We start from the raw sequence: 12,305 nt of genomic DNA, 5'->3' as shown, positions 1-12,305 counted from the left end.
CGTGAAGCGACAGGACGAGCGGCTTAACGGGATGCGGATTTTTGACGTGCGCTTTCACTAATCGAAACGCAGTCTCCACAACAAGATGCTGTCCAAAAACGGACTCTTTCAAAACCTTTTCCAATCCGGTCAAGTTCGCGTGCCGATCTACGTCCGAACAAAGTTCCGAAGGAAGACTGATGTACGCTAGAATGAGAAAAAGAAGTAGGCCAATAGACGACCATTTGACGATGGTCCACGTCCAGTTTCTTTTTCTGGCTCTTTTCTTCGCTGCCTCGTTTCGTAAAGCCGTCGCTCTTTCCGTGATGCGCTCCCGTCTCTCGTTCTGTCTTCGTCTTTCGTCTGCGTAATAATAGCTTGTGTTTAGACGTCGGCCAGGTTCGGGGCTCTCGTTGTCTCGTTTTCGTTCCCTGTAGCCGAACATGACTAATTTTCCGATTTCTCTTCCTGTCAACGGTGACGATGGGCTGCTGCTTCTTATATTTCCACTTATTTTCACGCGAAGCGCTTCTGCAAGTCTCGACCTGTCGGTCATAAGAAAAACCGAAGTCCCCGTATAAGCGAGTCATTGACGTAACAACGCGCACGTCCGCGCACGTCTCCTCCAACAACGAAGTCCCAGAGTGCGCCCATTGATTGAAAAAATGCCGGAAAGACTAGCCATCATAACGGGAGCAAATTCGTAAGCGAAAGCTTATCGCACCATCTCGCTAGAGCCAACTGTACCTCCTCTATTTGCAGAGGCGTCGGTCTCGCCGTGGCGCGACGTCTATTCGAAGACGCTGCAAGCGAACAACGTCTCGACGAGCTAAGAGTATGCCTGGCTTGCCGGAGCCGCTCGAAAGCGGAGACGGCGAAAAAAGAGCTCGAAGCCGAATTCGGTCCCGACATCCGAATCGATCTAATAGAAATGGACGTGAGCAGGCCGACGAGCGTATACAGAGCAGTAGAAACGATACGATCGAAGTAAGCGAATGCGCGCGGCGTACGTAAATCCCTCCCCATGCATCCTCACATTGCGCATTCAGATACAAGTACGTTGATTGGCTCTTTCTCAATGCCGGTATTATGCCCGTGTCGAGAGTAAACTGGTCCGCCTTTTGGCCTCCCTATCCAAGGTACTCGCACAAGAATTTCATACTAGCAGTGTTTCGAACGCTCGATTTCTCAAGCCACGTGCTGCAGGCATTAGTGGACGGTGGCCAGCTGCTCGAGTGCGTCGATGAATTGACCGAAGACGGACTGCAGGCCATCTTCGCCACAAACGTTTTCGGCCACTTCCTTTTGGTTGCTAATGATATCCTATTTAGACACTCTATACATAAATGATGGTTTCTTTCTTCCTTCCTTCGATATCTCAGGTGAAAGGCTTGGAGGATTTTCTTGCGAATCAGGGCCAACCGGCTCACGTCATTTGGACGTCGTCGGCGACGGCGTTGAAGCAACCGTTCGATATAGACGACATACAGCACGTCGAGGGGTATAGTATAGGGAGGGCGGCAGTGAGAAAATTACGCGTGCCGTCTTTATTTTGGTTCCACTTCCAGAAACGATCCGTACGGATCATCCAAGTATGCAATTGATTTGCTGAGCCTCGCCCTCAACGAGAAGCTAAACAAAAGAGTATAAATGAACGACAATGAGCACAATTGGAACGAATCGAATTGCCCATCGTATAGAACATATATTCTCACGTCGTTTGTCCGGGATTGATCATGACGAATATGACGCTAAGAATTCTTCCCGGTTGGATATGGTATCTTCTCTATCCCGTCGCTTTTTTGGTACACTCTAGCGTCGGTCGTCGCACTGCCAGACACGTTCCTTTTTAGATGAGACTAATAAACGGTTCATGGACTTATTTTCCCTACTGTGGAGCAGAAGCACTGGTAAGCTGCTTGCTTTTCATTAGGGCGGTCGCTCACCTGTCTCTTGGCGGCCACCCATCGACATTGTCCTGTGTGCTGCGTGTAGGTATGGTTGGCCAAACAGGCTCCAGAAGGCCTAAATCACTCTGCAAAGTATCACAGCAGGTGCACGCCGTTTGGGAGGAGCTACGTAGAAACAACTAAGGTACGGTAGGGGGAAAAGACTTGGCAAAATCTTCTCTAGGTCTCGTCTTGGCTGAATCTTTTAGAATGTACTCAGTCAAGACATAGCCTTAAAGCTATACGAGAAATTGAATCAACTAGCAGGGAAATTTGAAACTTGAAATGACCACTGACTTGCTACATAAAGAGTCTGTATACGGTACGAGTAGAGAGAGCTGTTAGTCAAACAAAAACACGCTTATGCAGCTAATAATTATAATAGACCGTCGCCCACTCTCTTACCTAATAGTTAGTCGACTCACATGTACGGTGCCCAGCCGACGAACATCTGAGCGAGGTTATCTTCGTCGGTTGCTTGCTGAATGAGATTGTGCACGTGCCCTTCGACAGAGAGCGGCATGCCGCGATTATAAGGCATCAAACCCTGAAGATTCTGTTCCACTTCTTCTAATTTTTCAATAGCCGTATTGAGTCCGCCGCCGCCGCCACCGCCTTTCGATCGATGATCTCCCCGACTCTTTTGCCATTCGACGAGCGGATCGTGTATCATTGTAGAAAAGACGCTGACAAGCGAGTCTTTCTGCTCTCTCAGCACGCGCATCGTCGCCTCCGAGGCGAGCCGAAATGGGCCCTCGACGCCCGTGCAGCCGAGAGCGTCGACGAGATTGTGCGTCAGGCGAAAGGGCACTTTCTCGGGAAACGTGAACGTGATTCCTTTGTTAAATAGGCAGTCGAAGTCGACGTGAACGACGTCTCCCGTTGCCGAGTCGAGTAGAATGTTCTCCGTGTGACGATCGCCCAGACCGAGAACGGCGCCGACCATCGACATGACGGCAAGCGAACGCGAGAAGGCCAAGCGACTCTGGTACCACGACGACGGTTCGGCGAACGTGCGCGCGAACCATTCGTGCAGAACGGGCGGCTGATGTTTTTTCAACAACTCTCGAAAGATCCTTCTCTTCACATCCATAGACGACTGCGGATTCGACTCGATAGGCGCCCAAAGGCGCTTGACCTCGACCGGCGGAACGTAGCGTCCTTTCTCCTGATAGAATTTATTGAGAGCCGGTCGCATGGCAGTCGTGTTCTCCAGCCAACCGATCAGTCCGCAGCTCTCGCTCAACGGGAGAACGGCGTACGTCTGAATGTGAAGACTGCGTCGACGACTCTCCGCGTCCTGATAGAGACATCGATTGACCAGTCCGTTGAATTCCATGAGTCGACTATCCTTTCTCAAATCGTCCTTCGGCTTGCATAAGATCGGATAGTCTCGTCCGTCGCTGCCGCGTATAACAATCTTTTTCGGGCGAGCGAGGGACGAGAGCACATTGACGATCGGACCAAAGTCGCTTATGTACGGCAAATCGTCGGGAAACGGGTGGTGATCGCGAGTGACGGACGTCGGAAGAACGACGGTCATCATCGCTTTGTCCGGCACGAAAATTTGACTAAAGTGCGGATCGCGAACGAGACGAAGCAGCGGACGAAATTCCGAATCCATGGTCACCTGACGCTGTACCTTGGGATAATTTTTGTCGCTCAATTCGATCAACTTTTCGGTCAAATCCAAAAAGTCCTTGAGAAGTTTTCGCAGCGACGGATTCAGCTTTTTGGCGTGATCGAAGACGGCGTCGCAACGTCGATGCCGTCCCGAATGCGACGACTTGTAGACGGCGAGCATCATCCAGATGGCCTGCTGAGGATAGGTCGTCACCAACTTGGCCAACAGATTCTCGACGATCGCGTGCACGTCCCGATGCGGGTGAGTGATTCGCGAGACGATTTGCGAGAAAGCGGTGAAAAATTGAAAGGGAGCCAATCGTTTAACCAAATCTTTGACAATGTCGTTGAGCGATTTCAGAAGCGAATTGCCGCCGTGTCGATGACGCGACAAGGCGCTGTCTCGTCGACCGCTCTCCTTCGCCGCGACGTTCGTTTCGTAGACTTTAGCGCCGTAGTCCAACCACGAGGTGAGCAATCGAGGCATCGATTGATAAATATACTGATTTCCGTAGAGCAACGAATTGCCGTAATGCTGAATGATCATCGGTAAGCATTCCTGTTCCTTTCCGGGTTTCGATTCCTCGAGCGCTGCCATGATTCGGTCGTAGTATTTTGCCAGATAGAAATGACTGCTCTCCCAATTTGCGTGCTGCTGCATCAAATCTCGATACTGACCGATTATCGTGTTCGTTTCGCAGAGAGCCGTCGCCTCCATCCATCGTCCGACCAAGAGCATCGCTTTGGCACGCGCCGACGGTCGTTTTTCCTTCTCTTCCTCCACGATATTGCACTCCTTTTTCAGATTGTCCTGCAGAAATACCAACGCCTCTTTCGTTTTGCCTTGACTCCACAGACACTTGGCCTTTTCGAGCCACACTTCGGGCAAAGGCTGTAGCAGGAGTTCGGACTTGAGAACGCAACTTGACGCCAATCCCACGTAGCCGGCTTTGCGCGCGATTCTCGCGCTCGTCAGCCACGATTCGCGTTCGAGCGTCGGCGCCGGCACAAGATGAAATACGGCCCGATGAAGACGAAGAATGGGCTCGCGAACGCGAAACGACATCTGAATCAATTCGAGTCGTCGATTCCACTGCATTCGTAGCGATTCGAGAGTCTCCTCCTTTCTATCGACATTACCGACAAAAAAGACGCGTTCGGCCGCCTCTTCCAAGTCTTGCAATACGTGCAATTGAGCGACGTAGTCATAACCGCGTTCGTACGACGATGACGACGACGAGTCGCTCGCCGCCAACGCGGCGGCGAGTCTTTTCGCCGTGCCTTGACGAATCGTTCGTAGGCGAGCGACAAAGTCGCGATTGGCGCCGGATTTGATAGCGAGCAGAAGTCGTCCGACGCCGACGGACCAATCGGACGAGTGATGCGGCGGCTCGAGAGCGACGTATTGCTGAAGCGAATCCCATTCGCCGAGTTGAAGACACGCTTCGACGCGAAACTTATTAAAATCTTTCGTCCACTGCGTTCGCTTGGCGAGAAGACGATCGAGATGGTTCAACGCGCTGTCGTTTTCGCCTAAACGCAGCCAAGCCTGAACGAGACCTTCGTGATTTCGACTGACGTTGAAATCGTTCTGCGTCGCCGCCCGATAGCAGACGAGCGCCTCGTCCAAATTTCCTTTCATTTCGCATTCGAGCGCTCGATCGACGAGCGACGCCGGCACCGAACAAATTGCCGACAGACCGACGAAACCGTCCGGTTCGTCGAGCGCCGCGTAGACGCGTCGCAACAAGAAGATGTGCTCTTCTAATTTCGACGCGTCTTGTCGAATAGACGATTCGAAGAGGACGAGCGACGCGCTGTACGACTTGCAATTGAAGGCGGCGACGGCGAGCGCTTCCTTAGGAACGCTCGTCAAAAAATCGTCGAGTAGATTGCATCGGCGTTTGAGCACCGTCAAGTCGACTTCGTCAATTATTTGCCGATCGACGTGGTCTTTCGCGACGTTGTAGCGATTTTTCCAATGTTGGCACGTCTGCACGAGCGAGTCGTGAAGGAGAAGAACGGTTTGGGCGCTTCGCTGTCGAAAGTCGGCCTGCGACGGCGACAGGTTGTCGTTTTTCTGCGCGTGTCGCACGACGGCCATCATTTCGTCGCCGATTTTCGCCGTCGCCTCCCTGCGATCCTCGAAAATGACTTCGGTTACGAGATAGGGCAAGAGAAAGAGTCCAATCGATATGGTGCGCGTATACGTCAGACTGCAACTTTCGAACAGATTTCGCATATCGGGAGCCGATTCGAGACAACTCGTCAAATGACAGAGCCAGCAAACGATCCAACTATCGAAATTCCGACATCGTTGACTGCCGTAAATAGGTGTTTTCACGTCGCGAACAAAAACGCCGTCTTCCGCCTTGTAGTGCGATCGCAGATACGGTTCGAGTAGGATTTGAGTGGGTTTGGAAAACGAACGCCACACCCGTCCACCTAAAATCGTCTCGTCGGCATTCGTCGCGCAACCGTACGACTTGAGAACCTCTTGAAGCGTGTAGGCGCAACAGTCTTGCGCTCGAGTATCCAACGCCGCTTGAAAAGCGCGTACAAGTTCGCCAATCAATTTGACACAAAAACCGACGCTCCGAGCGCCGTCGTGAACGAGACCGCCGCCGCCGCCGCCGCCGCCGCCGCCGCCGCCGCCGCCGCCGCCGTCCTTTGCAGTGAGCGATCGATTTCGTGCCACCTTTCTCAATCGTCCTGGATCGATCGCGCCAATCAGACCAAAACATTCGGCGAACGATAGACGCGTTTCGGCGTCGCCGTCTTGTACGCCGCGAAGAATTGTCGTCACGGCGTCGCAGACGACGGGACTTAGCGTCTCCGACGACGCTATCAAGTCGGAGAGAGCGTGTCGATGATTGCGAAGAAAATCGCTCAGATTGGCCGCCGCGTAACGTCGCACGTCGCCGCGCTCGTGCCGGCATCCGGTCAAGAGTTGATCGATTTGAGTCGAAAAGTTGTTCGAGGTCGGCTCTTGCGAGTCTTGATATTCGCGCACGACGGCGAGCACGTCGGCAAGTGCCGGATGAGGCGGAATGTAGAAAATGTCGCAGAAATGCGACTGAAGCGTTTCGCGTTTTTCGACGAATAGATAATTGAAAATTTTCGCGACCTTATCCGAATGAGCGTCCAAGAGAGGAAGTAGGGATATGGTAATTTCGCTCAGCATATTTCCCAACGATTCCGGCTCAATGTTCCGAACGAAAGACAACCAACTTTCCAAGCACAATTCGACGGGCACGGCGTCTACAAGCGTCATGCTCAATCGCAATATAGCGATGACTTTGAGACGAACAGGCGACAGGTACTCGGCACCGAGCAAATTCATGATATAGATGAGACTACGCAAGACGAGACTCTTCTGCTCCGCTTCCGTATTGCCGGCTAATAGCAAGCCGTTAAAAAAGGCGAGCAATTCGAGAAGATGCGGTTGAAGAAACGACGGCAAGTCGGCGGGCGACGTAAGGGGAATCGACGGCGATTGGGGATCGTAGCGGCTCATCAGTACGAGCCCGTGAAACACCTTTTCCGGACAAGCGCTGATGTGGAGAAGAAGTTCTTTGTACGTGTGCTGAGCGTAGGCGCGCAGAATCGAATCGAGATCGAAATTCGTTTCCGATTCGAGAAAACGAAGCATTTTGTCGACTTGAGAACCGTCGCCCATTCGAATCACGTACGAAAAGATGTAGCGACTGTTATTGAATACCAATTGAGGTCGATCGATTGCGAGAACGTCGCTGAAGAGACGAAGAATGACGGGCGCCGATGCGAAGTGATCGCAAACGAGACGAGGAAGCAGGTACTTCTGCTTGCTGCTCACCAACTGATTGTCGTCGTCGAATTGAAACAAATCGGCGAATTCTTTCAAAGCGCGTCGACACTCCACCACGTCGGCGGCGATGTTGTGAAGAACGGAGCAGATGTATTCGCACAGCGCCTGCTGATTGGCGACGAAAAATCGCGTGCCGTCGACGCCGGACGCTTCGACGACGACGACGCGAACTTGCGAGAACGCCGCCGCTTTCACCGAAGCGACGGCGTGGAAAAGCGCGACGTCGAGTAGCGTCGTTAGACAACGAACGAGACAGGCGCCCGACGATTTCGATCCGACGCGACCGAGAAGAGTTAAGAGGACGCCTTCTCGCGTTCGATCGTCGCTCGTTGCGCTTAGTTCGCTCTTGAGTTTATTAACGATTGATTCGCCCACCGTTTCCACTTTCGTTCCGTCGAGAACGGATTCGATGACGCTTCCTAGTAGAACGAGTTCGTCTGGCTTTGACGCGCCTAGAGATAATATGCACCAGTCCAATAGGAAACCGGCTGTCGGTCGACTCAAATCCAAACACTCGATAACGAGTGGAAGACTTTGAAGGAAGGCACGTCGAACTGTTCCCCCGTCGACGTCACCTTTTTCTAGTTTAAAGAACGGTTGAAATAGCGTCGCGTTTAGTTTAGTTAATGCGCCTTTGCGACGTTCTAGATTCGCGCAGTCGGACAGACGTATGCGATCTTGATTAAGCGGAATTTTTCGCTTTACTTGAACGCCGTCGGACATTGTGAGTGCGACGAGTCCGAGTCTGCTCGCCAGTTCTCTTCGCACGCTGAAATCGTCGTCTTCAACGCAATAGAGAAGACTTTGTAAAACGCTTTCTCTCGCACAAGTCGCGTAACCGGCGAAAAGAAGAAGAGAACCGATAGCCGATCGACGAACGCAAGCGTGACGACTCTCTAAGCCCAAAGCGAGAACGCTCTGGCGAAATTGCAGAACGTAGTCAGACGAAAGGGCGGCTATCGCGTGAAGCGACTGCGCCCAAATAAACGACGTCTTTTCCTCTCCTTCTAGAACGCCTATCAAGTGTTCGGACAGTTCTGCGTCCTTTTCCATCACGACTACAGATCCTGATGGAAGATTGCGAGCATTTTTTAGCCAAGGAAGAGATGCGAGACGAAGTAGAGCGCCTAGAGTGGGCTCCTGCAACTTCGCCGTCTCGCACGCAAAAATCAACGCATCCAAACCGTCGAAAATTGCCTCTAACAAAGCAATAAGATCAGCAAGAGAAAAAGCGATAATCGCCTTCTCTACAACAGCCGTCCACGTGCGACAACAAGCGACGACACCAGAATCGCTTAGTAAAGCCAAATGAAACCCTTTTCCAGTCAAAGTTGTCAAACACTGAGCGACAATTTGAATCATTCCGCCCAATCGAATCATTGTTCTTTTCAACACAGAAACGCCACCGGCTTTTAATTTTAACAGAGATTCAACGAGAGCAACCAATTGCGTCATCGTTTCGGTAATCTGATCCAAAGTGGGACAGTTCCATCCGCGTTTCGCGAGACGCTTTCTTTTCCTCGGCGTGCCGTCGCTATCCGTCTCCGCGTGACTTGCACTCCCTTCCTTTCGGTGCAGCTTCATTCGCTTGGCTCCGGCGCTCGGCGTCTCGAATATCCCAGACGATGATGACAACGAGGAGGAGAAAGAGGAAGAGGAAAACGACGAAGTCTCGCACAGCAAAAACTTAACCAAACACGATATACCCACGCGAAAATCCATCCTGTCCAAAAACCGAAACAGGGTCGCACAACACGCCGAGACGTTAATTCCACTCGCACTTTCCAATGAGAACAAGGATGAAGACAGAGTCGAAAGACAGCCAATAAGCGTCTCCGTCAAAACGCGTAATTTTCCGCGCACGCAATCGGTCGCAGCTCCGCCGCCGCGACACAGAGTCTTCAACAAAATTTCCTTATTAGAATCGCATCGAATTTTGCCAACGGCAAGACGAATGCAAGAGGCTAAAATCGCTTGATTTGCATCGTCAGCGCAAGAGCACAACTCAATGAGACGCAACGCTAAACGCGTCGCAGCGTCATCGTTCACGTCGCGTTTTCGTTTCATCGTCGTTTCGGCTAAACGAAGCAAGGCAACGACAAGGCGAGTCATCGTCGTCTCGCGCTCAAATTCCGTAACGAGAATCGACCAGAGTCGATCGAACGACGACGGTCGCATGGGAACGCTGCTCGCGACGAGCGACGTAAAAACGCGTGCGACGGCAAGTTGAAGGCCGATGAATCCGTCGACTTCCGTTACCACGTGGAAACACGACAAATCGGAAGTTGACGGGAAGGATGCCGACGTCACGGTGGTTCGATTCACCAAATCAACAAACATCGGCACGTGAACGGGGAAAATATTTTCGACGCGATTCTTCGCTGTCGTCGTCGTCGCGAAGCGCAATTCGACTAAAAGCGTCGCGAAATCGGCGACGATGGCGTGAAAAGTCGACGAATCGCGATAGGCGAGAAGACGAAGAAGCGACGATAGAATGTCGAGCACTTGATCGTGCAACGGTTCGCACGACGATTCGGCGAGAACGGCGAGCAATTTGACGACGACCCACAAGGCGAGTCGCGGAACGAATAGAACGTAGACGTCCGAGATCGATTCGACCGTGTGTTCGATGTATTTTAGAGCTGTCACGCACTTGCATTGTTGTCGCGCGCCGTTTTCGCCGAGTTGATGGGGAATTGTCGTCGGATTGAGGTGCTTGACGATCATGTCGACGACGGCGGAGAAGACGCGAGGCAGGTCGACTTTGTCGTCGTCGTCTCCGGCTTCTTTCGCGTCGTCCGACATCGTTTTGCTTTCGTGCGTTCCCGGATATGTTATGGCCTATCACGAACGAATTTGTCGGAAATTCGAGTCTAGTGCAGAGTTTTCTGTAGCTTGCGTTACGGGCGAGTATTTTTATTACCACTACTGCGTTGACGGCGTTGATGATCGAGTGGGGGGCTTTCTTTGGAGTGTGCGGGACGTTTTATCGTTTTTCTCGCTCAGGGATGGGGCTGTGGGTACAGAACTTTGCAGACGCTCTCTTCGTGGATTAGGCTACAATTGCAGTCGAGAGGGGCAAAAGCAAAGGCAGTTCCTGACCTGGTTGACGTGCAGAAAATGCTCGTCGAAATGGGCGACAAAAGCGACGATTTTGTCGGCTCTAAAGAATGGATAGGCACGTTCGAAGTCTCCATATGCATCGATTATACCTATGACGTATAAAGAAGAGTCCTGTCTTTAAGCATTCAGTTATTATGTTATATAGATTCCTTGCAGGATACTGCATTGCCAATCGATTAGAGAATTCACAGACAACCTCGGAAATCTTTTCTCTCACTTTGAATCGATCTGTTCTCCCGCCATGATTGGTAGAGCACTTCTGCAATTGCCTATAATTTTACATTTACAAAACAGGAGGTAATATTGACGCGGCTTCTAAAACTCTTCTCGGAGTTGCGTGGAACAAGTCAAACCCATCTGATTCCCACTTGCTTATACTTGTAAATTATATCCATGGAATTTTGTCTCTGAACTCTTCTCTAGGATCCTCATTATTCTGGTAAAGATGACATGAAGATAATTGAAGAGGAAGGCTGGGTGGCATGGAAACCAATGAACTCTCTAACACCAAGTTCTTTTTACAATATATGCTTGCCTCAGTTTTCTGCACGATAATCACGTTCAAACAAGAAAATCTACAACTGTACTTTGGTAGTCTAATCAAACATCTTACATCATAATCTCTCGGTTTGTTTGAGTTCGTTTTCGAAAAGACTGCCCATTTTTCCGCAGAACCGAGACGTTCGAACGCGTCTAGACTTAAAAACTGCATTCGCCTTACAGAAAAAATAGCGTTTTAGGCCCTACTTAGCTCGGAAAGTTCGCTCGAGGCGCTAGGGAAGCAATTCGACTTTCTCCTTCGATTTTCCAAGCGAATGACGAGTTGCGCTCTTAGTTCTCTTCGGATTTATCCTCGTTTCGCTCGAATTCGGCCTCGAAACGAACTTCTTCCGATCGATCATTCCATATCACGTGAATCGGGCGCCCGTATCTTCGTGCGACGAAATGAGCGGCGAAAAACAACGAAAAGACGTACCTAACAGCGTTTTCGTTTCGTCGTGGCCACGTTTTCTTCGCCATCTTGTTCGATGCAGGTGCGATATCTGTCGCCTCTAACCGAAATCGTTATGCAATATTTCGTCAAACCGGAATCGAAACCGGTTTGCCTTTTGACACCTTCTTTCCAAAGAGCCAATGAGCACGAAGAGCGGAAACCAGCAAGCCAATCAGAGCGATGGGCGGGGTCATAGTATAAAAGCAGAACGCGCCCCAATTTCCTTCAGTTGCGGCTGAGGGTGGATGGGTCGCGGAGCAATCTGCGTCTCGTCCTTGACGGATCGACCCGGGAGATTTGGCAAAAGGCAAGTCTGGATAGTTGACTCAGCGTGGCCCACGGTATAATGCCGTGCCGGAGCCTGTAGGCAGGGCGATGGGGGGCTTCGGCCTCGGTCTACGCACTGGGATTCGAGATTACTGCGGTCTTATTGTCGCTAATGAGCACGACTCACGTTAGGCTCGAGTGAGAAACGGCTCAGAGGGGGTGTTCAACCATGGCCTGGTTGCCGGCACTTTTCTCACCCGACAGTGCGATTAGACCAAAGATAATCCGACCCAGGAGACTTCGATTCCGGCATGCACTGTCTTTACTGTCGACTCCTACAAACGGTGGTCGGCCGCTCTCCACTTCCAGTAGCCCCGGTTCTTCTCAGGAACACATACCGAAGGGTTTTTTGGTACCACCGCGCCGGGGGACTACGGTATTAGGGACCGTCTCTCATCCAGGCGGGTACCGGTGGGGTGGCTGATGACGTCGTGGCTCGCCCGACACTTTTTGGAACGGGTGG

At 51.5% G+C, this 12,305-nt stretch overlaps 4 protein-coding genes across 7 annotated transcripts in view; 2 read left to right on the top strand and 2 right to left on the bottom strand.

Annotated features, from left to right (window-relative positions):
* LOC136185911 (serine/threonine-protein kinase ATR-like) overlaps nt 1-424 on the bottom strand; it is a 6,085-nt gene extending 5,661 nt beyond the window's left edge. Inside the window, exon 1 of the mRNA XM_065973124.1 lies at nt 29-424. Coding sequence (XP_065829196.1) covers nt 29-424 — 396 coding nt within the window. The remainder of the gene's footprint in view (nt 1-28) is intronic.
* Nucleotides 425-586: 162 nt separating this feature from the next.
* Nucleotides 587-2,326, top strand: LOC136185573 (3-keto-steroid reductase/17-beta-hydroxysteroid dehydrogenase 7-like). 2 transcript variants are annotated; one of them, XM_065972737.1, is made up of 10 exons: nt 587-682; nt 742-966; nt 1,029-1,118; nt 1,173-1,287; nt 1,362-1,480; nt 1,548-1,623; nt 1,680-1,784; nt 1,833-1,889; nt 1,975-2,073; nt 2,138-2,326. In XM_065972737.1, the coding sequence occupies exons 1-10, from the start codon at nt 645-647 to the stop codon at nt 2,210-2,212; spliced, it is 999 nt and encodes a 332-aa protein (XP_065828809.1). In that variant the 5' UTR covers nt 587-644; the 3' UTR covers nt 2,213-2,326. The 2 variants fall into 2 exon arrangements, with proteins under 2 accessions (XP_065828809.1, XP_065828808.1); XM_065972736.1 differs by having other exon boundaries at nt 1,029-1,287.
* On the bottom strand, nt 1,241-10,435 carry LOC136185572 (serine/threonine-protein kinase ATR-like). 2 transcript variants are annotated; one of them, XM_065972735.1, is made up of 4 exons: nt 10,322-10,435; nt 2,334-10,271; nt 1,872-2,266; nt 1,241-1,824 (listed from the first exon to the last, which is right to left on the bottom strand). In XM_065972735.1, exon 2 carries the CDS (start codon nt 10,201-10,203, stop codon nt 2,350-2,352), a length of 7,854 nt encoding a protein of 2,617 aa, XP_065828807.1. In that variant the 5' UTR covers nt 10,204-10,271; nt 10,322-10,435; the 3' UTR covers nt 1,241-1,824; nt 1,872-2,266; nt 2,334-2,349. The 2 variants fall into 2 exon arrangements, with proteins under 2 accessions (XP_065828807.1, XP_065828806.1); XM_065972734.1 differs by having other exon boundaries at nt 1,872-10,271.
* LOC136185574 (ufm1-specific protease 2-like) lies at nt 10,266-11,131 on the top strand. Of its 2 annotated transcripts, none has more exons than XM_065972738.1 (4): nt 10,266-10,617; nt 10,667-10,769; nt 10,816-10,901; nt 10,945-11,131. In XM_065972738.1, the coding sequence occupies exons 1-4, from the start codon at nt 10,519-10,521 to the stop codon at nt 11,074-11,076; spliced, it is 420 nt and encodes a 139-aa protein (XP_065828810.1). In that variant the 5' UTR covers nt 10,266-10,518; the 3' UTR covers nt 11,077-11,131. The 2 variants fall into 2 exon arrangements, with proteins under 2 accessions (XP_065828810.1, XP_065828811.1); XM_065972739.1 differs by having other exon boundaries at nt 10,547-10,617; nt 10,678-10,769.
* Nucleotides 11,132-12,305: the final 1,174 nt, after the last annotated feature.

Source organism: Oscarella lobularis, chromosome 4, assembly GCF_947507565.1.
Source record: "Oscarella lobularis chromosome 4, ooOscLobu1.1, whole genome shotgun sequence".
Lineage (NCBI taxonomy): Eukaryota > Metazoa > Porifera > Homoscleromorpha > Homosclerophorida > Oscarellidae > Oscarella > Oscarella lobularis.
The sequence above is the reverse complement of the archived record's forward strand: the minus strand, read 5'-3'. Positions and strand labels throughout refer to the sequence as shown.